We start from the raw sequence: 27,931 nt of genomic DNA, 5'->3' as shown, positions 1-27,931 counted from the left end.
ACCAGGGGACATGGGAGACGTGTGAAATTTCCTAATAATACAATATTACTGGCACAGACACGGCCTCTGAGGTGTGAACTCTATATGTGTGGGTGATTCTTCTTCTGCTAATTGGTGTCTTTTCAAAGCCACATATTTTACAAGGCTGAACTAAACTTACCTTGATAATTATTGTTTTCCCCAGCATTGGTCTCTTGATTATTTAAGAGCATATTATGCTGGATGTGCTTGTGTGGGTGAGATCTTCATCAGGATGATTAATTTCGCTTGTCATTTCGCTTATTGTTTTGTCTCTCTGTTTGTGTGTGTGTGTGTGTGTGTGTGTGTGTGTGTGTGTGTTTGTTTGTGTGTTTGTTTGTGTGTGTGTTTGTGTGTGTCATTGTAGTTCATCCGCACCCTGGAGCGCAGTCATGACTTCAACGCCAGGGCCAAGGTGTACTTTGCCTCTCTGCTGACAGTGGCTCTGCATGGCAAACTGGAATACTACACCGACATCATGAGGACTCTGCTGCTGGAGCTGATGGAGGAATACGTCCACAGCAAGAATCCCAAACTCATGCTGCGCAGGTGAGTGTGGACCAATTCAGACGATGCTGGTGCTGTCACAATTAAAATGTCCGTACTAATTGTACAGCTAAGAAGTTTGGTATCATAGCAACTGCATATGTTTTTCCACAGTAATGACAATAAAGGCCTAGCGGGTCAGTTTTTACTCGTGAAAAATCTCAGCATCTGCCAGATATAATTGTACAAAATTCATGCTCATTCATTCCCCCCAAAGGATCCTGCTCTGTATTTTTAATTTGAGTACACTGTTGTATTTATCAAACCAAAACTTTTAGTTTAGAAATTTAGTTTTTCAATTACAACTTTGGCTTCTTCCCCATTCGTTTAGTCACTTTTACCCTGAGATGGAGAGATGTCCTTGCGTCTTAGCTCTATAATCAGAATCACAGCATGTCTAAATGCTGGCACTGGTATGATCAGTTTTGGAGAACTGGGATTCAGTTCAAGATGTGCTGGGTTATTTATTTCTGTTGCCATGTTGTCTGTTGGATTTTTTCACTGAATACTGTAGTTCACAGTCCTGAGCCAGATGACTGCTTGATCTATTCCAGTCTTCCTCCTTCTGTTTCTCCTTCTGTTTTTTTCCCCACTTTTGAGTCAAACCATAACTGGTTGGATAGTTTCTCTTTTGCTGTCCCCCATCATCATTCTATTCATTTTGTCATTCTGTAACTTTTTAACCAATGGCTAAAAAATACTTTTAGCGCATTATGTGTTTTGATTGCCCTGAATACACAAATCAATTTATACTGGTTTTCTTTGAGCTGCGTAAGAGCACAAGAGGGTGATTTTCAGAACAACTTTCATGAACAAAACTATCACCTGCCACACTTGAGCAGAATAGAATCTTAAAAACATTTAACAAGTTTCAGTTTCTATTTATAATAATGGGCCCTTTCACGTAGAGGAGAGATCAATTGTCAGAGAAGACACTGACGAAGATGTAGAATTGGAAGGACAAGAAGATTCAAGAACTTTTGGTGATATGCTGTACACAAATACGCCTGTTCTCCACAGCAGTATTAATATATTAGCGCCTGCCTCCTGCGCCACCCCTCACCTGTATGCTACCGATATTACGATTTTGTTGTGAACGCGTCTGAACGGAGATTCTCCTGCTGCGTTGTCCATGTATGAACGGCAAACTCTGGAGAATGTCTGGACCTAATTGTGTGGACATTATCTCTATTAAATATCGCTGAGCATTCAACTGTCTAATATGACTCTGGCAAATATCCTTTAACAAAGAATGTCTAGAAGGTTTTAGTTCTCTTTTGTTTTAACTGGACTGTCTCCACTGTAATGATCATGTCAAGGTCAGATCATCGGCTGACGGCTGCCTCACCCCCCTCAGCAGGACCCACTTGTGCGACAGTACAGTCACTCATCACTTGCCGGGGGGGGGTTTATGTGATCTGAACTGTCGGCTATGCCTAGGCACACTGTGACTGGCTGTTATGCAAGTACACGTCTTAATTATCCCCCAATGGAGAGGCTCATTATGCTGATTAGGCCATTGTGCCAACAGAGGCCCCCTTATATACAAGACATCTAATTAGGCATGCTAACAGCTAACAATAGGCGCCACCAGCGGATATCTGACATTAGGATGGGCGATCTGTCAAGTTCCCACTGACATGAGTGGTGAAATAAAATATCCCGACATTGACAAGCTGTGCAGAAATTACTGGTGTGTGTTGTTGAAGGCAGCACTGTCACCAGAAAGTAGTGTCTCAATCTCCTAAGAGGAAAGAATGACAATGAGTGTTACCTACACTGGTACATTTCTTGGCTTATATATTGAGTGACATTGTGTAAAAATAACAATTAAACTTGTCACTGTATTTTCTTGGATTTACTAATTAAATGCTCTGCACTACTTCTTAAATGCAGAATAATTGCACCGAAATGATTCACTTGCAGTCTGACAATGACAAAAACTGCTCCTTGTGTGTTTTCCAGGTCAGAGACCGTGGTGGAAAGGATGCTGTGTAACTGGATGTCCATCTGCCTTTACCAGTTCTTGAAGGTAACATGGAGTTTTTGGTCACCAATGCCTTTATTACACAGAAATAGTGGCTCTACGCAGGTTTTTAAACATGGGTTAGACTGTGACAAAAAGGCAATTATATCTTTTCTCATTGCCAGTAGGGGACTCGGCCTCTGTGTTATTTCCCCAGGTGCGTCATGTTTGACGTCATGAGCCAACAGACAACTGACTCTCACCTAGTTGCCTTGGCAAATTAGTCATGTTTGCATCACTGCCGGTCGGAGCTACAGCCGAAAAAACCTGTGTCTAGTTATGTGACCCGGGAGTGAAAGACGATTGTATTCATCCCATTGCAGACAAAAGCCAGGAGTTAGTGGGTTTTGTGCAAAAGGGGCTTTACAGTGTAAAAATTTAATTTCATATCATGAGTTTCAAAGATTATTTGATTACTGGAAAATAATTAATTGTGTATTTCTTAAGCTCAGTTGTAAAGTCATTTTTCAAGCAAAAATACCAAAAGTTTGATGGTCCCAGCTCCTCAACTGTGATGTTTCTGTTTGTTTTCTTTGTCCTACATTTTAATAAATGGAATATAAGTTTGCTTGGATAAAACAAGATATTTGATGTCAACATATTGGGCTCTAGGAAACTGTGATCAACACTTTGACTGTTTTCTGATGTTTCATAGAATAAACTATTAACCGGTGATGATTGTTTGTTGCAGCAGCCTTAGTCATAACTATAACAGATGTTGAACTTTATTATTAATACAAGAAATGCAAATAATGACAAGCTACAGCTCTAAACCATGGGCTCAGTTTATGGATTTGACCATTCCTGTCATTTGTGTTCCTATTGATCATTTATCTCTCTTCTAAACTGCTAATCATAACAATTAGGTCCTTGACAACATCGGTGGCACCTTCTAAATGGCGTTGTGTGTGTGTGTGTGTGTGTGTGTGTGTGTGTGTGTGTGTGTGTGTGTGTGTGTGTGTGTGTGTCTGTAACAGGACTCTGCAGGCGAACCTTTGTACAAACTGTTCCGAGCCATCAAGCACCAGATCGAGAAAGGCCCTGTGGACGCCAGAGTGAAGAAAGCCAAGTACACCCTCAACGACACAGGCCTGTTGGGCGACGATGTAGAGTACTCCGTCCTGGTGAGAGGGACACACACACACACACACACACACACACACACACACACACACACACACACACACACATTCAAAAAAACCTGCACACACGCATAAAAACTCGAGAAATTGCACACACTGCTTTGTGATTGCATGGTGTTTTGTGCCTGGTGAGCAACACAAACATACACACACTCACACACTACAGTTGCTATGGTAACCACCCCCAAAAAAATGAAAAGGGCCCCAGGCGACTGCCCGCTTTTGTGTGACATCCATTTTCAGTGTCAGTGTTCTTGGCACGGAAACGACACCGGCAACACATTCCAATATAGCAGTGAAATGCATGGCTTAGGTTGAAAGTATTACAAGTCGCTACAAGTAAAGAGGACAAGCCACCACCTCAACCCTTCCTGACCCGCGCCTGCTCTGTATCCGTCCGGGCACCTTTCAAGGAGCCAGAGAAAAGACTGTGTCTCGCTTTGGTATAGTGTTTCGATAATGGAAGCTAATCCGAACACAGCTGTTTTCTGTTAAAGTCAGCACAAATAAAAAGACCCAAGGGTAATGGCGATGTCGAGCACAATTATCAAATTAGCCCAAATTACACGTCTCCCGTTGTGATGGATCGCCTTCTGTGATTGAATTACAGAGGGAGAAAAAAACGCGATGAGCTACCTTTCACAGGCGGCGTTTCCTATTGGCTTTAATTCACAGCGTGCCTCTCTCATTCACTTTGACTGCAGACAGGCTTATGAGGCTGCTGTAGCGATCGGCTCGCCCGCTCCCCCTCTTTGAATCTGTCGAGCGGTCAGTTAGTTATTTCTGACAGAGTGACTGAGTGTGGGAGGTGAGCTGGGTCACAGAGTTCTCCCACTGAGCCTTGGTCATTAGCTGGCCAAGGTGACAGAAGTCCTCCCCTCCCTTAGCAGGGGGGCCCCCCCCTCAGGTGTCACTGCAGTGTATGTGTGTGTGTGTGTGCTCACAGAAACCCGGTTACCATGGCGACAACATCCCGATGGAGCTTGGTGTATATGTGGGTGTACGTGTGCGGGTGGGTGGCTGGGTGCTCTGGCCATGTTTAAATATCTCTGCATAGTTGTCATTCGTGTGCTTAGGTGCATGTGAACTGCACATGTTAACACTGTGAGTTTTTGTGTGGCGTTTCTCTAGACGTTGCAAGTCCTGGTGCACGGTGAAGGTCCAGACGTGACGCCCGTCAAGGTGCTGAGCTGTGACACCATCTCGCAGGTGAAAGAGAAGATCATAGAGCAGGTGTACAGGAACCTGCCGTATTCCCAGCGGCCCAAGGTCGACAGTGTCACGCTGGGTGAGTAAATGAAAGGCCGCCTCAGAGGAGGATGAATCGAAGCGGAAACCATCCAATAATATGATGTTTACAGGGCAACAATCTCAAATTGGAAGCTTGGAATGCCCTTAGAATTAAATAAATTCATGTAATTCTTGTAAATGAATTATTGATTATTTCACAGATTATTTTAAAGATCTCCCACTCTGTCTCTGTTTATGGAATAAAAAAATGGCTTTTTTTAGGTTGAGACGTTGTTCAGTGTCAGCAACATGAAGAAAGCCTTCATCCCAAAACAAAGTTTCTCTCACTACTGTAGTCAGAAACCTTGGGGACTGACTTGAAAGGCTAAAGCTCTATAGACATTTTTCAACATCAAAGCAATTTTTATTCCCACGCACGCTGTAGATCTCATTCCTTTATACATTTTAGATAAGCAGAGATCTGTTTGCTTTCATGGCGAATCCCAGAGATAACCCCCTTTTCACACTGTATGTCGCAGATGGTGTAGAGCTCAGGTCTGCTGTGGTGTCATTTTTTCGAAAATAGAAAAAAGGGCAGGGTGCAAATCACAGTTTAGAATTAGATTTTAAATTATTCACAAAACACTCGTGTGTCAGTTCTTCACCTGATATCAGCTCAAGTGTGTCACTAAATTATTGGATAACCTCAGGGTAATGGTGATCTATGCTGAAATAAATGTTTAATTTCTTTGATTGACTTCCACCACAGAGTGGCGCCCCGGCTCAACAGGGCAGATTTTGTCAGACCTGGACTTGACTTCCCAAAAAGAGGGCAGGTGGAAGCGCTTCAACACTCTGGCACACTATAACGTGAGTATCCGTGGAATTTAGTGTCTCGATGCAACATATATTAAAAAAGGAAAACTGAAAATAGCAGAGGATGTGACTAAGCGTAGGGGGAAATGAATAAGTGTACGTGGGCGTGTGGATGTGATCGCCTATTTTTCACTTCATTTCAGTCTTGTGTCCCAGTGTTTCTGTATACCAGCGCACACCACATGATTTTTCTTTTATTAATTCCCATAATGTTTTTGGGCACATTTAAAATGTTCAATCTTGACACAGTTAACAGTTCCAGGAGTCAAATCAATGCGCACACACACGTGTATTGTAAGTATGTGAAAACGTGTGCATCCTGTGCATCCTGTGTAATGTGTGCAAGATGGAGCATTTACAAAACAATCTTTCATACAAAGGTAAACCTGCTCATGCTCACAAATCAAATCCCTCTTGAAAACCACTTTTCCTTCACTTTTCACCTCAGCAGATCTGCAACACGCTTACAATTTTAATTTCTCACGAGCAGGCAGTCGAAGGTGCCTGGTCTTGGTTTGCTCTTGTCAGCTCTCAATGGCGACAGAACACCGCTAAATCTCGGCGGCACAGTATTGATCCTCGGAAAATCAAGGTCACTCTCAAATATCCTCTTCTTGTCCTGCCTTTCGGCCCCTTAAATCCCCCTCTCTCAGAGGTACCGTGCGTTCTTTCATCCTGCCCGCCGATGGCTTGTGGTTGTTCTTTAGAGCCGTGCTGCTGTAGATTCACTGGCTGTGTCAGGGTAGTGCTAATCACAGTATTTGTGGGGTCAATAATGGGTTGACGCCAAAAGAAAATGGCCTCTAAATACCCCCATAAAGACCCAGTGTTGCTGTCCACTCGATGGGATTGATTAGGAATTAGTTCTGGGGCACTGGAAAAGGCTGCTGACCTCAGTCACGCTTTCTATTGAATTCAGTGTGTGTGAAGTGTTTATTGTCGCGTGTATTGTCCAACAAAAGACTGTAATGTGCATTTCAGGTGAGAGATAACGCCACATTAGTCCTGTCCAAAGTGCTCCACACTCAGCAGAACTATTACCAGAACCAGGAGAACCACGAAGAGCGTAAGTGTGTCTTCACACACACACACACACATACTGCACGTAAACACACACTTGTTGAACCCAAAATAGCACAGATCAGATATGTACTTGAGAATATAATTCTTGCCTTTGTTTGCTTTCTCCAGGGCTTTTGTCAACATCCCCACTCTCATTTAAGATGCTAATACATGTTGTTTTATGTAGCACACTTTGAGATTTTCTGCTGGAATAAAATGCACTTTTATCTCCAGCCTTTGTATATGCATATCAGAGCAGATAATTGTTTAGAACTTGTACTTGCATATTCTCTCTGCATTCAAATTCAGTTGACAAACATCCTCTAGTCTTTTCTCATCATTGGAATATTTTGTGTAAGGACGTGCACGAATAAATACGGAGCAGTGTTATTAGAAGGAAAGTTTCAAAAGTGTTGTTTTCCTCCTCCCTGCAGGAAACGCTCTGCTGGAAGATGACAAGGTGTTTCATTTGGTGAGGCCGGCGTACGAGCTGGACGAGATCAAATCTAAACGAGGAAGCATAAAGGACAAGTCGATGACCAAAGCTATTACAGAGATCTATCTTACGCGGCTCCTTTCTGTCAAGGTACAAAAACAGAGTCGTTTTTTCAATCTGAATAAATTTGTTTTGGCTTGTTCAAGGCTAATACATTTTTTTTGCCCTTTCGGGAAGGGGCTTTCAGTTAAAAAGACACATTTAATTGATGGTGTCTCGGTAAGGATAGGTCTTGATGGGCAGAAAATGCTCCCGATATCTTCCCTCACGCTTGGTGTAAATAGCTATGTACTGTCTCAGGGCTTTAATATGTCTGGCTCACAGTCTTCGTGGCCTCTTTCAGGGAACGCTGCAGCAGTTTGTGGACGACTTCTTCCGCAGCGTGCTATGCTCCGGGGCAGTGGTGCCACCGGCTGTCAAATATTTCTTCGACTTCCTGGACGAGCAGGCGCTGAAACATAACAATGTGGACGAGGAGACCATCCACATTTGGAAGACTAATAGGTAACAGTACAGCATGTCTGCATAAGCGTTAGAAGACGTTCTCACATCCTTTTACTTGGGTAAATGTTTTATTCAACAAAGTAAATGTACAAACGTATTTTCAGCAAAACGTCAAGTAAAATCACTCCCTCTGTAGAAAAATGCCCCTTGTGACTTATATTAATACATAATCAAATATTTGGTCAATGCATCAATGCACAAGTACCATTTTATTGTTGTAGCTGATGAAGATGGAGCTAGTTTTATTAATCATATACAATTCGGTGGATTAGTGCAATCTTTCCTTACCTTGGGGTCAGGCCAGTTGTGAGATGAATAAATTTGTATAAATTATTGGGACTTTTCTCTAAGCTTTGCTTTGGATCATTTTCCTTAAGCCCCCTATGGCTTTACTTCTTTAAGAGTCACACTCGGCTAATGCACCAACAAGGTGGGCATTTCATTCGTCATCACTACACCTGGCATTCAAGTGGTTTGGGAATTTTGACAGACTTCTCTTACAGAACAAAAACTCCAAGAGCAGATGTTTCACGAGCACAGAGGAGCAGCGTGAGAGTGAGGAGAAGAGCTGAAGCTGGAGTGCAGGAGTGCAAATCTAAGTACAGTGTACAGGCAGGGGCTAATGGGGTTTTGAGTGCAAGCATTTAAAAATCTGAACATTAAAATGAATAGGTCCTGCTCTCTAAGTGAATACCACACTCCTGGATGAAGATAGGAAAAACACCACCATATATTTGGAGCTAGAGTATGAAGCTGTCTAATCCAAGTCCTGACGATAGATGCTTTAGACCAATCATGAGTCAGTGTCAGCTGTCAATCATGATGTTTCACCCGGTTCTTCAATAATTAAAACAAAACTTGCAGGAAAGACACTTTGGTTTCCATTTTTGGGAGCAGTCATGTCGTCTGACATGCCACTGGCTTGATCTTTAACACTGGTGTATTTTAATAAACCGTCTGAGCCAAATATAGTGGAGGAAAAAGAGAACACTCTTTGCCTCTGAAATGTGGTGTGCCTCCGTATCAAGTAAAAGTATCTCAAATTTGTACTCGAGTACAGTACTTGAGTCAATGTACTCCCATTACCCACACATATACACACATGCAGCTGTCTGAGTCTGACCTACCCGCAAATCCCACTCCCGCAGATACAGTTACTTTCCAAGAAATAAAACTTATTTATCCAAGAAAGAGCTGAATACAAATGCACAATTTCGGCTCACTTAGTTTGCATTTGCTATCCCCCTGCTCCCATGTGACATTTAAGTGCATAAATTAGTGTCGCGTCGGCTGAGGCTCAAGAATACAAGACGGTGTGTTGCATGTAGATGCCAGTGATTGACGTAAGGCTAGCAAGAGAGCACCCACACAAGGACAGGAGTTGAGCGATTTAATTACTTACTGCACTCCACGCCACATTCTGCATCCACCCGTTCTGTTTATCAAATCAAGTGAGGGCCATGTATTAAATATGAGTGTGTGTGCATAAGGCATAACAACAAACAAACATGGTAATTATGTCCCTAGCTAATTTAATTCTGTGATTATAGAAACATTGCTATTTTTATGCTTCTATTGTATCCTCTCTGCAGCCTTCCCCCAGAGATATTACCAAACCAAGTATGAATTTTACACGGTGTGCGCTTCACGTCTCAGATGACGGGGCATTGGCACTGATCAGGGGGGAGGTTTTTTTGGGAAACTGTTGTATTTGGGGCGTTTTTTTTTTTATTCTCGAGCTGACGCCAGGTTGCAAAGAGAAAGCTTGTGTTTTCCTGTTCTGAAGGGGAAAACGGAGCAAGTGCTTCAGCGTTACCTTATGTCGTCGGTCCTTCAGGTTGTCAGGCTGCACAGGAACACAAAAGGTGGAGGTTCAGCTGTTACTGTAGAGTTTCTAATCACTGTTCGTTGAGCTCCACTGTTGCTCGCTGCAGATCCTTTCTGTTAGTGAGAGAAACGTTTTCTGAGGTTATTCTCTTCTGTTCCATTTTCATTGAACTGCAATAATTCTCACAGAGGTCAGTATTATATGAAATGTTAATATAAGCTGACAGTCAAGAGCATTGTTCTGTATAAACTGACATCTACAAGAAAAGGCTTTCTTCCATCCCTGTTATTATCTTGAACTGAACTCACAGGCACCTCAGGCAAGTGCTCTCACACAGTAAAATACCTCCCGACTCCGATGAATATATAGTTGTAACGTGGCTGATGAGATTTTCTCCCATTCCGAAGCAATAATAATAATAATGATGATGACAGCCACGCTGATGGACAGATTCCTCCCTCTGTACAGCCTCCCTCTGCGTTTCTGGGTGAACATCCTCAAGAATCCCCACTTCATCTTCGACGTCCACGTGACTGAGGTGGTGGACGCCTCGCTCTCCGTCGTCGCCCAGACCTTCATGGACGCCTGCACCAAGAGCGAACACAAACTCAGCCGGGTGAGCGAATGCGGGGAGGAGGAGAGGGTGGGGGTGGAAGAGCTGGATGCTCTGAAGACAGGAGAAAAGACAAAGTGGATTACATGAGAAGTAAAAAAGAATTAGAAGAGGGTGATCTAAAGTGCTGTCGTCTTCTCTCTTGTATCCACTGTCTGTCTGCAGGACTCTCCAAGTAACAAACTACTCTATGCAAAGGAGATCTCCACCTACAAGAAGATGGTGGACGAGTAAGTCCTGACACCACTTTGCACCTCCTTTTCGATCGTTTGTCAGTTTCAAATGCTTCTTTTAAAAGATTTGTCAATGACAATTACATAATCACCACCTCTTGCTTTCTCTCTCTCTCTCTGTGTGTGTGTGTGTATAGTTATTATAAGGGAATTAGGCAGATGATACCCGTCAGTGACCAGGACATGAACACTCATCTGGCTGAGGTGTCACGGGTGAGAAACACCATTTCACTTTTTCCCTGCTATTAAAGTTACATACTCAAGATTTCACTCCTGGTTGCTTTGGCAACTGTATGTTTTTAATGGAGTGAATACACTTTTTAAAATTTAAGCTGCGGATTGTGCCATCAGTCCCTACCAACATCATAATTGCTTACTCCCAGTGTACATGCAACATAACACAATTTTAAGCTTGTTGACTGGCCCAAATACACCCTGGGAGTCGTAGTCAACTTCTACCTTGAAGCTGATGCGTCCGCAAGCTATTCCTTTGAATCCCTTGGTCACCTGAAAGGCAATTGGAATTCAAACCAGGAATGGCAAACTCTGCCAATAACAATTAAATTGACTACATAGAGAGGCAATGATTGAACATAAATCCATTGTGCCCAACAACTTGCAGTGCTTCTTCTTGAATTTAACGTTGTTGTTAATATAATGATGAATACATTTCTTCTTTTGTAACTAGGCTGTTGTACTCCTAAAATACTAGAGACAGACAGAATCAGGAGACCTAGAGCTGTTAAACAGGGTTGTGTGAAGTCTGAGTTTGGTTCAGACCAACACACCTGAAGTGGCGCTACTGAAGCTAAAGCGTCCCATGTGTAGGAGCGTATATTTTTAAAAGGTTGAATAGCTTTTGATGTAAAAACTCCAACCATAAACAGTGTTTGATTTCATGTTTACAATATTTATTTTCAATTCTGTACAGATTTATTTTAAGCCAAATGCTCATTCAACTCGATGCTGTTCTAACTTGTTAGTTACATATTGTCTTTAACCTGTAAACCGTCGTTTATGTTTTGCAGACTCACACAGACAAACTGAACACACAGGTGGCTCTCCATCAGCTTTACCAGTACGCCAGCAAATACTATGACGGGGTAAGAGGACCTTCTCTTTCCTATCGCACCCAAAGGAGCCTATTCCACTGAATGCACTACTGCCCAACATATTATTGCTTTTTCCTTTTTTCCCCCCTCTCTCTTCACTCTTGATATGCCAGAAGAGTGATTGTATGAAATTTTAATTGAAAGCATTTCTGTGGGATGTGAATTGGAAAATTGCTCGGGGAATTGATTTTTAAGCGTCCATTGTGCACTGCCACTTGAGGTCACAAAAAGGGGATAAACAAAACCTAATGAACAAGTTGGATAAACAAATGGGGCTGTCAGTCTCCCCTAAGTGGGGCTCACAAACAATAACAGCTCATATGACGTTAGTGTTGATGTCAAATAACGCCGTCCTCTCCTCCCACTCTCCACCCCTTTTCTTTTCTTCCCCTTTTTCCTGTGCTAATTCTCCGTCCATCCTCCGCAAATTCTTCCTCTCTGTCCTCCCCTTTGCTTTACTGCGACTTGCAACTTCTCCCTCATTGCCCTCCATGTCTGTCCTTCTCACCTTCCTCCCGCTTTCAGATCATCGCATCTCTAGAAGAGGATCCAGCTGCCCAGAGTAAACAGCTGACCCTGCGGTTCCAGCAGATAGCGGCCGCCCTGGAAAACAAAGTGACTGATCTCTAACCCCCCACTCAAGTGGCGGGAGGGCGGGAGGGAGGGGAATAGTAGAATACTGCCAGTGACTACAGGGGCTTATTTCTTCTTTAAAAAAAAACAACATTGAAATAAGGAGAGGTGAGAAGGGACTCGTGTACTGTAGGTGTGTATATCGTACAACTTGGCCCCGGGACAACTTTCTGTACTGCGGAGTAACAGGGACTAATGAAAAGCAGATAAAGGGGAAGAAAATGATGGGTTACACTGTTATAGGTACGCCTTAAAGCTAACTTGCCAAACCTTAAAGGTCTGCGCGCTCATCCATGCTTCACTGAATATTGCTCCCATAATGCAGTGCGGGAGACCTCTCTCTCTCTGAGAAGTAAGCCCCTTCGTGGAGCACTGGCACAGGAGATAATCAGATGTTCAATTTCTTTCTGTGGAGAAAAAAAGGTTTTAAGAATTGTATTATATATTTTTTTTAATCGTGCAGTCTTTATGCGGAAAGCTTTATAAGGAAAAAAAATTATCTTTTTAAATGGATCACATTGTGGTGCGGATATGTTTTTATTAGCCTGTGTGCGTGTGCGTAGATGTCTGCGTGGAGTGCAACATGTGAACAAGAGACTGGGTTGCTGAACGTGAGTGTGTGTTCGCATGGATTTTAAGTGTGTAAGTGTGTGGGAATGCGTGTGCACACACAGGATGCCTACTGTCAGGCGTGAGGGCGAAGGGACGCCTGCATTCTGTCATTTGAATCCCCCGTACCCAGTGACACACTGGGACCTGTGCTCTGACCTCTCTGCGCTTTTTTGACAGAGACCAAAGGGTCCTCATAAGGACACTGCACATGGCTACATTCAACAATGACAGAGTCCTTATGAGGACACTGGCTTTCATATGAGCCTGCACATGAACTACATGAACCAGTGCTCTAATAAGGACACTGGTTCATCCAGGAATGGACACGCTCATACGAAAGCCAGGTCACCAGTGGTTCCAGAAACACTCAAGTTAAACTCTTTGCTTTAGCTCAGATTGAGCTTCAAACTGGACTCGCCAATTTGTGCTTATGGAAATCAATAACAGCACAGTCTGTCTCCCTTTATTGTACAGTGCCATGATACATTCCACTTCAACTAAAGCACACAGGGGAAGTTTTTTATAGACATTTCATTCTAACGACCGTTTTCTTTGCTGTCAAACTTATTTTTTGAAGTGTCAGCAAGAAGCAACTCACGTCACTCATATTAGTCCGGCAATAATTTCAGAAAAACCATGAGCCACATTCAACTGTTGCATTAGCTTACTTAATGTATTCGCATACAGTGGTGATTTTAGCAATATGTTACGTGATTTTTCAAACTGATTCCTGCATTTGTTAGTGTTCACAATTTTAGTGCCATTTGTTTTTTAGTATTACCCTGGTAATGCTCCAAATAGTCATCAAGCATTCTGCCTCTGAAGCTACAAAAGAGCCTGTTGCATATAATATTAATAATCCGCCATCTGAGATGCAGTTGGTACTTAAATGGAACGTTTTTGAACAAATCACGCTGGTTTTAGCCTTTGTATGATGTTGTCAGGGGAGGGTGGGGGGGGTTTAGGTTCAATCATGTACATAATTGTTGTAATAATGGAAATATTCATATGTCATTGCCAGAGCTGAGGTGTCGACAGGGTAGGGACGAGGGTTTTGATATTTCTTGGGCCATTAAATGCGTCACCACGATTTAACCCTAAATTGTGTTGTTTTTTTTTTTGTTTTTTTTTTTCCCTTGACTGATTATTTAATTGTACTCCCTGTATCTGATCATGGATGTGTGTAGCCAACGGAGCGTGACGTGCTCTTGAGACCCTAGAATGTTAATGATTCCTGCCTTGGCTATAGAGAGAGTTCTGCACAGACCTCGAGCCTGCCTGCCTGCCCGCCCGCCTGCAGTCTCAGCATGGCATCCTGACCAACAGCACTTGGCACTGCCCACTCGGCGCAGTGCAGAGTGGCACTCTGTGTAATGGAATCAGCAGGGGAGGCTTTTGATCTTAATTGCATGCCGACTGCAGTCTCCATCCCTGTCGCCGCCGTTGTTTACTGCTGACTCCTCGCTCACTGACAGAGTTGATGCAAGACGCTTCTTTGCGAGCATTTCTTTAACCAAAAACGTGCCTTACTGAATAGGATGATACATATACGTATATATATTGTTTCTAAATTGAACTAGGTGATTATGATGACGATAGTGCTATAGACACAGCAATGTATTTGGACTCGTGATATTATGTGTGCTGTCTAAAATGCTAGATGCCCTGCTGCAGCCATTTGCGTGCCAATAGGCTGAAGACATTTCAGTATGATTTCTTTTCTGGTTGCAGTTTTGACGTGTGCATTTCATTTGGGTGTCTGTGGTGTGTGCTTAGTAGGACTTTGGTGGCTAAGGCAAAAAAAAAGCCAAATTGAATAAATGTATTACAGTGGCCAATGTGATTTTGGTTTCCCTTGAAAATGTCTGGCATTCCCAAATTAGTCTGGAGTCAAAAGGGTATCTTTATGTAGATTGAATATAGCGCAAAATTGTTCCAACTGTGTTCATTGTTTTTGCCCAGTGTTTCTAAGCTATTCCACGGTGTGTACGAAAAATGATTATCTATACTCGACAAATGATCTTTCTTACTGCTGTGCAGTTATTATTTTTATTTCTTGTTTGCTATACCATATAAATCTTTGTAAAACATGTTGAAATACTGTATTCTGACTGTATAATCCTATGCATTTGAGTCCTGGGACAAATGAAAAGACAAAACAATACAAAAATAACCTGTATGTGCAGTTGTCGAGACTTACTTTCCATTTTGAAAATTGTGAATGTGCTGTAATGATAAAAGAAACCGGGACACTCCATTTGTCAGTACAGGACCATGAATGGAAGCCAACAATTTCCTCCCCATCCAAGGCAGCTCAGAAGATCCTCGATCGTGTACCTGATCTGGTTGTACTGGCTGAACTTTAATTTCACAAAGGTTATGTGTGTGTGTGGACGGAGCAGTTACCCACAGGTTTCATCATACACTTCTCCGTGAATAAACTCAGAGACATACGCCCTCCATATCTTCTGTGTTTTTTTCACTTTTAGAATATTGATTTGCTTCAACTGAGCCCTCACCTTCCATGCATATTGCATGAGTTAAAATCACCTTGGGTGATTGAGTAACACTTGGTAGCCACAGGTAGCCAATTTCTTGTTGAAGTGAACTGAATATTTGCTGTAAGACTTTGGTATTTATACAGCTCATTACTGGACCCTAGATTCATTGAAGAGCTTATGCACACACAAGAGTAATAGGTGGATTTATGAAAATGATCTCCCATTCAAACCAATCAATCACTTCACGAGAGAGGGCTTGAACTTCACAGGTTCTTTTTTTTCTAATCACAGACACTCTTGCATAGTATGACCCTAAATGACTTTCTCGATAGCATCAGTCTTCTCATGCAGCGAGGCCCCATGATGGCCGACGCTTTTTCTCCAAATGCCACATCAGGTTCCTGTCACGGGGCTCGGAATACAAACGAGAAGCCAAGGTCTGGCTTCCCAAGAACGAGCAGATAATGTAAATAGCCGCGCGGCATCTCTTGTCACTGCTGGTGAAGGTTGAGAAATTGCTGCGAAAACATTAATTAAGTGCTGACAGCTAAGAATGAAATTGGAAATAAAGGAAGATGAAAGACAAAATTGCCTCATCTGACTGTTGAACAAACCGTCACCCGGCCCAGGGGCGGAGGCGTCAAAGACAGACCAGGGGCCGGCACGTGCCATCTTCTGACTGAGCAGATCATTGATGCAGCAAGAGGAAGACTTGATTATCGCAAGCACTGCATCTTGATCACTGGTGGGAAATCAAAGGCAGTACTGTACTTGATATTTCTATTAAGACATCCAGCTTACATCATTTTATTATAGTCAATATTACTTGCTGTGCACTGCACTTGTGCTGTGATATCTTAATAGCCATGCCCTTCGAAACTCTGGAAGTCAGTGATACTGCACTTACTAAGAGCAATCGTTTTAAATTCATTCTCTATGCAGGGCTCCATCACAATAAGAAATGTGGGTTAAAATCTGCATGTTGCCGGGCTTCTGTTCTCCTGCCTGTGATGTTTCACACTCAGCAGCCAGCCTCCTCTTCAGAGGGAGATAGTTGTGTGTTTACCAGCAGCAGGTTGTGTTTCACCTCCACATGTTTCAAAGCTTCTAATGAGATTTGGCTTTGATTTCTTCTGCCTTGGGGGAAAGAGGAGGAGGAGGAGAAGTTGGTGGAAATAAAAACAATGATGGTGCCGTGTCATTTTTAAACAGTTGTTCTGATGAATAATTTAAAAGCCGCCGCCGCCGACTGATGCCAGGGCCTCTCGAAGCTCAGTGGTAACCTGAGAGCAAATTAAAGTAGGCTAGCTTGCATTTTAACTGGCTTGGACCTGCATGATTGGTTTGAATTTAAACTCTTTCAAAGAACAGCGACCCAGGTTCTATCAGCAGGCGGTTAAATCTGATCACCTAATGAGAGAGTTTGATGGGCTGAGGGTCCAGTGAGTCCAGGCTGATTTATCTAAAGAAAACGGTTCTGTGGGAGGTGAAGTTACAATGAACAAAAACACATCTACAAATATTGAAAGGATAGAAGATATTCGGCACAAGAATAAACACAATGGCTCCACAATAAGGATAATAATTGCTTCTGCAGAGGAGGTTATGTTTTTGTCTGTGTTTGTGTATTAGTTATCAGGATGACCATGAAACTTCATTGTGGGAGGATGCAGTATGGGTCAGGAAAGAACCTTTCACATTTTGGGGGCGGATCCAGATTATGGGGCAGATTAAAGATGTTTTTTAACTTTCTTCATTCATTTTGAGCTTGGGGGTTTGAGTTCAGAGTAATTAGTGGATCTTGTTGAAAAGAATCAAGCATTTCTAGAGGACTGATATTTATGAGTGTGTTTAATTTGGTGCAGATCCAAATAAAAATGTAGATATAGTAAATTTAAAGGTGGTTTCATGGGGGGGACTGTCGAGTCTTGGCGGAGGTATGTGCTCCACCGCCATTCTAGTTTCAAGAGGATTTCAAAATGTTTGATGCTTCATGTTTAACAATGTTAGATGTAAGAAATGTTATAGTTTAATTTGACACATTTTATTTCTCATTCTCAAGGATCACAGAGCCCTAGTATGTGAGACCATATTTTCCAAGCTCAGGTGGAAAGCTAAAATGTCCAATTTGATATGACGTGTACCTCGGTCAAAGGTCTCATCTGTTTCAGAAGCATAAAGAGGCCCTGAGGCTCTGGAACCATCTGCCTGAGGAAACCAGGTCAGCTGACTCAAAGATTGCTTTAAAGTCCTTATATTAAATCATCCTTTTATCAGAGAGCCTTTTAGGGTGTTATTTGAGTTGTAACTTTATTTGAAGCCTCTTTCTCTCTCTCTTTATGCACTTTCTCCCTCATTGAATTGTTTTTAATGTAATTTCGCTGAATTGTTTTTCATGACCAAGTTATTTTTAACACGAAGAATTCATGACTTGTCTGTTTTATGTTGCTGCCTTATAAATAAGGAGTAGGCTTTTATGACAATTAGGTCGTGTCCTTTTCCACTACCACAGTCACATATGACCACACTCCCCTATACCCTGCAGCATCCCCAGGGTGACCAGAATTTTTGATCTGGTACGTAATAGATCGATAAGATGTCTCCAATTTCAAATGACGTTATCATGTAACAGAACAGCAGAATGCATGTGCTGCATACTTGGTAAGATCCCGTTACTGTGGGATGATAGTATATTAATGAAGGATAGGTTCACAGTTTTTCATATCTGTCTCATTCTCAGGTTGCTCTCACTTTAATCTTCTTCTGGAGTGATTCCTTTCTAATTAAAGAGATGTGTGCGTGGCGAGATTTAACTCGCTAAGACTTCTGAAGTCTAATGTGAGCTTCAACTAAAATTAAAATGAAGACTACTAGTTTTCACCTCAGTTTAACCTGATAAAAGTCGAACTTCCCTTTAATATAATGAACCAAACCAGAGCATAATTAAGCAAAGTGCATCGCTGGACAGGGGATGGAGCTGCAGTAAGTAAGACAAGTTTATTTGATACAAACACCTTTCTCAGACCAAAGCCCCTGAATGCTTCATATGAATTAAACAGCTCTAGAAAATAGCAATACACAGTAAATATACAGTATGTAATATAATGTGATCATACAGTGATGATCAGCTTCTATTCAGCGGAACAAAACAAGAAGCTGTGAGTATTAACTTAAAGTGCACGTCCTTGAAACGCAGTCGTTTCATCTGTCTCTTGTTTGTGCTCATTGTAGATTCATGAGTATCGAGTTTCTAAATCCCGCGTTTCTCAATACGTAGATGATGCATTAACTGTCCATGGGAGCAACGAAGTAAAACGTGTTAAAAGCAATTGAAAGCGACTGAGCTGCTGAGTTCTGTAAATTCTGTTTGTTTTTTTTGTTTTGCTTACTCACAGCGAAAATATAAGCTGTTAGATAGTGATATATTTAATTTTATATTAAAAAATAGGCTTAAAGTTACAGTGTCACCCCAAAATTTACAATCCCCGCCGATAGTGCTGTTGTATATGTCCTCAAATCAAATTTGTAAATGCATGATAGCCACATTTTGAAATCTCTTTGCTTAATTAGACTAAACCAAATACGGAATATAAGCACATGTCGTCTGCAAGTATGCTATAATTGAAGTAAACTGTACGAAGCTCATATTTACACATTTTCCTTTTCACCTGAACGCAGCAATGCGTGGTGGTAAATAACAGTTTTACCCTCGTTTGATTGACAAACAACAAGGACCAATCACTTCAGCCGCTGCTACATTCTGAACCAATCGCCGCAGTCTGAATATTCTACTCTCCAATCATATTCAAGGGGGCGGATTCCAAATGTTGTAGACCCGCGATAGACACTGACAGATGAATGAAGCTAACAGTTAGCTTATTGCTAGCTACAGTTACATTAGTGTTTATAAACTGGCCGTAAAGCACTGAAAGAACAAACCACTGGATGATAGAGACACTGAGCTGCTCAGGGCTTTCACCCACTGAGCTTCGCGTGCTCCACAGCTAAACTCAACACGGAAACGTATTGGTAGAGATGTAGCTGGCTAACAACAAACGGTAGCATGCATGGGAAGCAGTCGCCTGTGGTGGATACAAGCCTGAAGCTGTCACCTGAATCAACCGATAACAAACCAAACCAAGAAGGTAAATCGTGTCAAAGAGCATTTGAGCTTGGTACTAGTTTGCTAATCAAACACGCAGTTTGATGTTTTAAACGTTAGCCTAAGTTAGCATAGCTAAATGTTTGGGCTTAGCTGCCTCTGGTGCCCCATGTTTATCTCAACTAATCACACAAGGTAAAACTTTGTCCTGGGTGGGCTGGACCGTTCTGATATGGTCTAAGGTCTGGGTAAACATTTACTGGGATGTTGTATTGACAACTGTGGCAGGAGGGATGTGTGATGGATAACGTGCTGCACACATATACACTGAATATACACTGTGTGTGAATGGATGAATGGCAAAACTGTACTGTAAAGAGCTTGGAGTGGTCATCAAGACTAGATAATCCCTCTATAAATGCAGGCCATTTACCTGTCATCCTAGTGCTGAGCTTCTTCTGAAAGGGAAACAGATCTGTACCCACTAACATCCTTTTATTTCCCCACTACAGGCTGAGGCAACAGTGGCACCATGTACTCGAGCCCTAATCACCCCATGAAGCCCAGTTGCAACAGCAGCAGCATCACTGAGCTGCTGGGTACCCTGTGTGACAGCAGCCTGTCTGGAGTGTCATGGAAGCGTCGAGCCCTGGGTGGAGTCTCAAAGGAAGGATTCCGTAGAGCTCTCAAGAGGCGTGCTTACGGTGCCCTGCTCTCCAAACTGTTTCTGGATGGCAGCAAAGTTTCACCCTCAGGACCGAGTGCCACCGCTAATACGCCGCCCAGAAACAAAGTCCTGATGATATGCTTTGACTTGCGGGTGGCAGGGTGCAGAGAGGAAGCAGAGAGGTTGGAGGACCAGCTCGGGAGGCTGCCGGAGGAAGCGTCCTCTGGCCTGAAGGAAATAGACGCAGTTCTCGAGCTCCTTGTGCACCTGGCTGGCTCTGCACCTCCACCCTCTACCTCTTTCAACAGGGACTACATGAGACGAGAGCGGCCCGTGCTGCGGAGGCCTCAACCCTGGGGCTACCAGAGCGAAGAGCTTCAGCGGCTAGAGGCCAGGGCGTGGGGGCTAGTGTGCGGGGAGGAATGGGGGACATTGGAGAGTTTGTGTGAAACTCAGGGGTTGATGGATGCCCCTCCAGGTACAGGGCTGTTAGCTCTGAGGACCAAATTGGAAGTGGAAGAAAGATTTGAGAAGGACACCAGGATGACACTGTTTGGAGCACTGCAGCACACTCGCACGTCAGACATAGATATAAGACTGGACCTGCCTCCTGTTCCCAGTAATATTGATGTAACTGGGCTGGCTATCAGGGTAGGACACTATGGCTTACGATAGTATCTTAGCTACACATTGTTTATTTTGAGACTTTTTTTTATATATACCTAGTTCAGCCTGAAGTTGGGTTTATAGTTGTGCCATTGTTTGATTTAAGTGTGAAGCACTGAGGTGATAGTCAGTCTTATTATCTCTCTGTGCAGGTCCCCACCTGTTTAGATCAGTCTGAGGATGAGGGCTTCCAGTCGTCGTCCAACCTGACCCCAGACTCTCAGTCAGAGCCCAGCCCCGTTCCAGACATTGATATATGGGATGCTGTCCGCACCTTTGAGCCCGGAAGACGCCGCTGTTGGGAGTCTGTGGGACGGTTAGTGCCATGTCTCTGTGGGGACTTTTAAAGCACCTTCATCATTGTCATTGTCAAATTACTCTCCAGTGAAGATTTTAATGTCATGTAATTCATTATTCATTTGCTAATAATGTCATTGCTTTCCTCACTGGTCAACCTATTGATTATTTTGGAAATATTGATTAATCATTAATGAATTAGATTAATAAATTCAATGATTTATCAATAATCACAATATCAAGAAGTTGTCCATAGGTTTTCTGTTGATCGACTGCTACAATGCAACAATGTAACACAAAGTCAAATCAAACAAAGAATAGGATGTGATTGAGCAAGCAACATAAGCCCTTTTCAGACATGACCTGAGGGTAAAATAATAAACAAGCTACATAGTTTACCCACCGTTTGACACCAGCATCTGCTCTTATCATCACAAACTCTTTAGACATCTTTGTCGATGTCTTCTACATATGTGCCACTACTTTTTTTCCCCTGGAGATGTTATTATATATTTTTTTTTTTCCATCTTTGCGACTGTCTGGTGTTAGAAGCGTGGTCAACCTAGTTCGTTGTGTTTTCCCTCTCCCCCTCTGGGGCAGAACTAAAGCCAAATGCCTCTCTGTTTCTCTCACCAGCCCACCAGGGAAAAGTGAGTCTCTCTACATAACTGAGGGAGGCAGGGAGGCCTTCGACCAGCTCTATCGTCTTTGGGAGGGGGAGATGAGGGTGGTGAGCACTGGTACCCTCTCCCCTGTCCTCCCGCTGGACTCTCAGACACAACTGGTATCCAACCTCCTCAACGTCCTGATCGGAGTGGCGTCCACAACCTTCCCTCTTAACCAGGTGCACTTAATGACTATCATTTCCGAGTCTATAATATGCAATAAAAAGAAAATGATTGTTGTTTTAGGGCTCCGTCACACTGAAGAGATATACATTAGTGAAGTTATAAAAGCACTGCGACAGCATATAATTACTAAATCACACTAGAGAAAAAGGAATCAGGCAATGAGAATCAGCAGACACCTCATACATCTGTGATAAGCAAGGAAACCCTGTTGATTTATAACTGCACATTTACCTTGTAAAAATAAAACAAGACAAAATGTGACAGTGTCAAGCATACACTGGAGTCACGAAACATTAAATGATGAAGATATAAATGAAAATATTCTCAATGCTAAAACAACAGTAACCACCAGAGAGCTTTTCTGTTGCTTTATTGTTTCCCATTAAGTTTTTATATTTCCAGAAGATTACAATTCTTTTTTACAACATAAATCGAATCACAATTCCCTTGATTACTCTCTTAGCCCTTTACGTCGTTTCTCTAGCAGACATTTATCATTAACATGGAGGCTAGAAGAAAATATGGACACAATATCTTGAAAAACGTCATAATATAATTTAATAAAATGTTCATGCATCAAATTCCTCATGTGAGATTCTTGTTCAGACGGTCAGAAGTGTTTACTTAACTCAAAAAGTAATCTTTGAAGCTGTGGTGTGTGATGGTGCATAATACTGTCTGTGTTGTTTTTGTCATCCCGGGAGGAATTCTTTTCCATCTGTAATAAAAGAAAGAGAAGGACAAAATAACAAATGTCTGAGTATGTAATTCAGTCAGATATAAATGCACCACCATACCTTCTGAAATCACCATGGAGGTGACTCTGACAACCTCAACAAAAATTCAATAACATGAGCTTAAGTAAGACCGTCTTTGCCGCAAGGCTATTTTATTGGATGTTATTAGACTGTACACTTATTCTCTCGGTGTTCGGCCACCATCTGTAAATATGTAATCTGCTTCCCAGAGTATTCAGTTTGACGTCAGGCCTGGAGTGTGCATCTCGGGAACCTCTCCAGAGAGCGTGTCTCGTCTCTTGAGGGAGGTGGCCCAGTACGGCACGAACTACTTGAGGCTGAGTAACTTTTCTCTGAAGAGTGCCGACAAGAAGGGCCTAGTCTTCCAGGTATGTGTGTATAATCATCATTAATACCACTGAGACTGCACATCTTACGCCTAATTTTCTCTACATGTATTCTGTTGGGAACAGATGCTACAAGCGTCAGTTCATTTCATTTCAAAATACTTTGTATACACATATACAAATCATTTAATTTTTTATTTCAAATTTAAGTTATACATTTGTAATTATGCCATGAAAAGAAATTATAAAATACACAAAAAATGTAAATGGTTGTGATAACTCCTTAGCTCATCCATGATATCCAACACCATGAAGACATGGATAAGGTTCCCTGTGAGCCATAATCAGAGAGAGATGAGTTTTGCTCAGCACATAGTTATATTCTACCCCACCAACTAAAACTTACCATGGTGGAGTGTGAACCAGATAGTAAATGCATCACAACGGGAAGAAATAAAGGATTTAGGACATGTTAGCAATTTTTTTAAATTACACTTATTACCAATATTGGATTATCGCGTTTGAGCCCTATTCCGGCTCAAACTGGCCATCAAAAGATTTACTTTTACTGTGATTTCTTGGGAATTTGAATCTAAATCCTGTATAATTTTTCTATTTACAAATGTATATTTTAAATAAGCTTTCAGCAATCTGAGTTAGATGTAGTGGATATCTGTTAGCATTTATGTCACAGTTTCCCTCATTTGTGTTTCTTTTTGAGCAGAGGATGATTGAACTGTCTTCCATTTTATTTGAAACCAAACTCAGACTGAATACATTTTTCGATGAAATTAGGAATGTCCCCCATATGAAAAAAAAACATTGTGAACCTATCATTCAAGTACAAAATGCATAATATGTAATATGAAAGGTACATTTATCAATCTATGCACAAGGTCAACTGAGCTTTTCAGTGGTTTTACATCTGCAAAGATGATGAAAAAATAACCTGTTTCTCTCAAAGGCTTTTACAGGAGGTCTCAGGAAGTATCTGCATTACTACAGAGCTTGTGTTCTCAGCACTTCACCCACACTCAGCCTGTTGACCATCAGCTTCCTCTTTCGTAAAGTGGGCCGCCAACTCCGGTGAGGTCAAATCCTTTTCTTCTGTTGGTGTCTAGCGTGCATGTCACCCTTTTAAACCGTCGTGTCCAGACAGTGAGGACCTTGATGCAAATATCATCTGATCTCTGCTTTCTTTTAATCTAAGGTACCTGTCAGAGCTGTGCTGTGTTGACGGGCCTTTGGGTGTGGGCCAGGCTACCTTCCCTGCAGTGAGTGCTCTTTTATCTGCAAACTGCAATATGTCATCCATCATGGCTGTGTTTAGCCTATCAGATGGGGTGTCAGCTCTGTGCCATGTGGCTCTCCTCAGGGTGTTAAACTGCTGTCCTACCTGTACAATGAAGCACAGCATAACTGCAGCAACGAGAACTATCCGGTCCTGCTGTCGCTGCTGAAGAGCTGCTGTGAACCTTACACAAGGTCAGTCACTGAGCTCCTCTTACAAACGTGTCCAAAAAACCAAATGTATGACCCAATGATGACCTTGCCCACTATTATAACCCAAGGACATGACTTTACTTCACCGAGCAGTGGAACTTGCTGTATTGATCTGTTTTCTACAGACTTGTCAGGACGGTGTGTGACTGTTTTTACTGTGCTTCACTCAGGTTTGTGTATGACTGGGTGTATAGTGGCGTGTTCCGGGATGTTCATGGCGAATTCATGATCCAGGTCAATGAGGAGTACCTCAGCTCCAGAGGTGAGTCGACACACACACATGCTGTCCCATAAACACTTTGGCTTCAGTCAGCAGGTTCTGAAAATGAGAAGCCTCGCAGACAGATTGTCTAGCAGAAAAAAAAAATAGATTTCATTATAGACTTTATTGCCTAGTTGGATTTGTCCTTGTGTCTATAAAGGACGTCATGAAGTTATTGGATGATAATCAGTGGGAAACAGAATCAGCGACCACAGCTGTGGGGACCAGAGGCATCTCCGCTCAGTAAGCCACAGGGACAAACACAAATGAATACTGTTCCTTTATTCTCCTCAGTTGGCACACCAAGCTGTGTGAAACAAAACATTTTACAACATAAATTAGTTTCTTCTCTTTTGTAATTGTCCTTGACAAATCTAATCTGGCTGAATATATTTTTAGTCCAATTAATGACTCGACTCCTTAAGGAGCGCAGGAGAGTGAGTGGAGACAGGAGGTGATGAGGCTTACAGGGCAGATAAAGACACACCCATCTGCACTCTGCAGGAACTGAACTTCTCCTGTTGCCTTGGTCACGCTGCTCTTCAATGCCATGTCCTGTTTCATGTCTTCAATCGTTTTCATTACCAAGACTAGATTTTAATATTTACTGTTTTATATGAAGATGCATTCAAACTTTTATTGAGTGTTACAATTAGGACTGCAACTAACCATTATTTATATTGCCAGTTAAATTGCTGATTATTTATTTGTATTTTTACAGATTTATAATTTGATTTAAATAGGGATGCACCGATATGGAAATTCTTGGCCGATACCGATATTTAAAACAACAATCTAGCCGATAGCCGATACCGATATTTGTTTATTACTTGAATAATATGAAAAACAGAAAAAGTGACAAGTGTAACTTTAGATGCCATGGATGGACATAGACACCTATTCGGCCAAACATTTAACCCGCGCAGCGTCATTCTCAAGCGCGCAGCCGCCTGGCTGTTCACACCGGACCCGCATTTCTCCGTGCCGGTCAGCCCGAGATTCTCCGCTTGTTGTTGTATGTAACCCGTTCAATGTCGGGTGTCGGGGGTAAATGACATATTCTCCAAGCAAGCCTTTAGCCCCCCCCCCTCTCTCTCTTTTTATCTATATGACTGCTTGTGTGGCTGTAGTGGATGGGCAGAGGGGGACATTTAATTATGTGATTGGGAAAATTGGGAAAATTAAAACTCCAGGACAACAGAAGGGGAATACAAAGTATGGGATGCATATTTGATCATTTATATCATATAAAATATGTAATTTATAGCGTTTAAAATCATTTTTCAGTCTGTTTCCTGGCGCGATACGCTCGCTCGCACGCCGAAACCACCGGTGAAGGGCGCTGGCGCGGCGCGGCGCGGCGCAGCCCATGTGAACCGCACAAAGGTTTAACAGGGGGGTGGATGGAAGGCGCCTGGCTTTCCTTGGCGCTGCGCGGCGCTTCAGCGACCGGTGTAAACCCGGCGTCAGTGTACCATAATCTGCATGCCAGATTGGCAGGCTGCAGAAAACATACCAACGAACATCGGCCAATGTTATCAGTGAAAGTCAAGTTTATTACCGATACGCCGATGGCAGTAAACGAGGCGAATATCGGCCGCTACCGATATACGGCCGATACATTGGTGCACCACTAGATTTAAAATAACATCAGATTAAAAAAACTCAACCCCAAATCCCACGTTTTGTCCGTCTAATGGTCCGAAACTAATAAAACGTATAATCTAGCCATTTTTAGACGTGACATGCGAGTAAAATTCAGAGAATTGGCTCCTGAGTTAACCCACAGTCTGCCTTTTACACATGCACAACGCAGCGGGAGGTTCTCTGCACAGACACGTTCACAACAGCAACAAATCCCCCACGTTATTCAGGTGAGAGGTGGAGCAGCCGGGTGCAGCCAGGTGCAGCAGACACGGGCAGGAAGTGACATATTATTTTCATTTTTGCGTCTCTTGTGCATTTAAAGCATCATCAGCTCCCCCCCACTCGTTCATGGTGAAACCAGCGGGGGTTCCCCTCCTGTGTTCACACATCGAATTCTCCTGAATTTCTACGGGCATTATACTAGGAGGCCGGGTGGAGAAAGTACGCAAAAACTGCAGAGCGTTCCACTCAGACATTTGCGTTCGCACATGCACCTCGTCTGGAGAAAATCCAGAGGATGTGGAGTTCAGTGCATGTCTGAAAGCAGCTTATGTAACTTTGGCTGTTAGAGGTCTCTTAATCAAAATAATAACAAAAGACAATGACATTGTGAAGCATGTGGTATAATGGGAGTTGTTGTCTTCACTATTTCTTGTCCTATTATCTTCTTGGGGCCGCTTTGTTCCACATTTGCGCTTTACTGGAAGAGCTTCGGCAACAGAATGCACAGCAAATGGCAATGAGTAATCCTGATCTATTACGAGGGACAAATATTTGTGGAAGAAAAAACAGGCTAACTGGCTAAGCAGTGTGTTCTTCCTTCAGTTAACATTGTTTGCCCCAGACGTTATAGCAGAGACGGGCAAAGCCACTGGCAAAACGGATATGACCCAATTAAAAGGCAATCAAAATGAAACGTTTTGAATTAAACTGGAGATTTCTCTGGTTTTGGACATTGTTTGAAACATTTTGGATAATGTAAGAGCACAAGTCAACAAAACTAATAATATAGGTCTAGTAATTATTTATACATTTTACTCATCAAGATAGTTGCTGATATGATTTTCTCCTTTTTTAATTAACTTTTTATTGCATTTTAACCAACAGCAATTCTCCACAAAACTAATACTTAAACAAAATATTATTATTCATATCATAATATAGTCTTATATTAAACTGAATATCCATTTTATTTATTTATTTTTGAATTTCCAACATATTTATACTGTTGAACCGACAAAACAATACTGAAAATGTCAGCCAACTATCTCATAATTTTCTAACTTTTTATAGACAAAACAATGCATAGAGAAAGTAAATGTCAGATTAATTGATGATGAAAATATATTTTAGCTGCTGTCTCATATTAGTGAATTTTATTGTGAGTATATAATAATTTTGTTTAAACTGTGTTCCCCAA

General features: G+C 42.2%; 2 protein-coding genes across 6 annotated transcripts in view; both read left to right on the top strand.

Moving 5' to 3' along the window:
- The window catches only part of plxnb2b (plexin b2b), a 132,120-nt gene extending 116,727 nt beyond the window's left edge, over positions 1–15,393 (top strand). For all 3 annotated transcript variants that reach the window (XM_034587526.1, XM_034587530.1, XM_034587529.1), the window contains exons 25-37: positions 386–567; positions 2,530–2,596; positions 3,568–3,714; positions 4,864–5,020; positions 5,732–5,832; positions 6,820–6,904; positions 7,335–7,486; positions 7,740–7,900; positions 10,197–10,344; positions 10,507–10,571; positions 10,712–10,787; positions 11,603–11,677; positions 12,212–15,393. In XM_034587526.1, coding sequence (XP_034443417.1) covers positions 386–567; positions 2,530–2,596; positions 3,568–3,714; positions 4,864–5,020; positions 5,732–5,832; positions 6,820–6,904; positions 7,335–7,486; positions 7,740–7,900; positions 10,197–10,344; positions 10,507–10,571; positions 10,712–10,787; positions 11,603–11,677; positions 12,212–12,316 — 1,521 coding nt within the window. In that variant the 3' untranslated portion in view covers positions 12,317–15,393. The remainder of the gene's footprint in view (positions 1–385; positions 568–2,529; positions 2,597–3,567; positions 3,715–4,863; positions 5,021–5,731; positions 5,833–6,819; positions 6,905–7,334; positions 7,487–7,739; positions 7,901–10,196; positions 10,345–10,506; positions 10,572–10,711; positions 10,788–11,602; positions 11,678–12,211) is intronic.
- Positions 15,394–19,261: 3,868 nt separating this feature from the next.
- Positions 19,262–27,931, top strand: part of tubgcp6 (tubulin, gamma complex associated protein 6) — a 31,015-nt gene continuing 22,345 nt past the window's right edge. For 2 of the 3 annotated variants that reach the window (XM_034588531.1, XM_034588530.1), the window contains exons 1-9: positions 19,273–19,577; positions 20,047–20,852; positions 21,020–21,183; positions 21,801–22,008; positions 22,983–23,141; positions 24,064–24,185; positions 24,310–24,373; positions 24,475–24,584; positions 24,773–24,864. In XM_034588531.1, coding sequence (XP_034444422.1) covers positions 20,067–20,852; positions 21,020–21,183; positions 21,801–22,008; positions 22,983–23,141; positions 24,064–24,185; positions 24,310–24,373; positions 24,475–24,584; positions 24,773–24,864 — 1,705 coding nt within the window. In that variant the 5' untranslated portion in view covers positions 19,273–19,577; positions 20,047–20,066. Of the gene's footprint in view, positions 19,578–20,046; positions 20,853–21,019; positions 21,184–21,800; positions 22,009–22,982; positions 23,142–24,063; positions 24,186–24,309; positions 24,374–24,474; positions 24,585–24,772; positions 24,865–27,931 lie in introns of all 3 variants that reach the window. The other variant, XM_034588529.1, reaches the window with a different exon arrangement.

This window comes from Hippoglossus hippoglossus, chromosome 6 (assembly GCF_009819705.1).
Source record: "Hippoglossus hippoglossus isolate fHipHip1 chromosome 6, fHipHip1.pri, whole genome shotgun sequence".
NCBI classification, from domain to species: Eukaryota; Metazoa; Chordata; class Actinopteri; order Pleuronectiformes; family Pleuronectidae; genus Hippoglossus; species Hippoglossus hippoglossus.
Note: the sequence above shows the minus strand (reverse complement) of the source record. Positions and strands in the feature narration are given on the sequence as shown.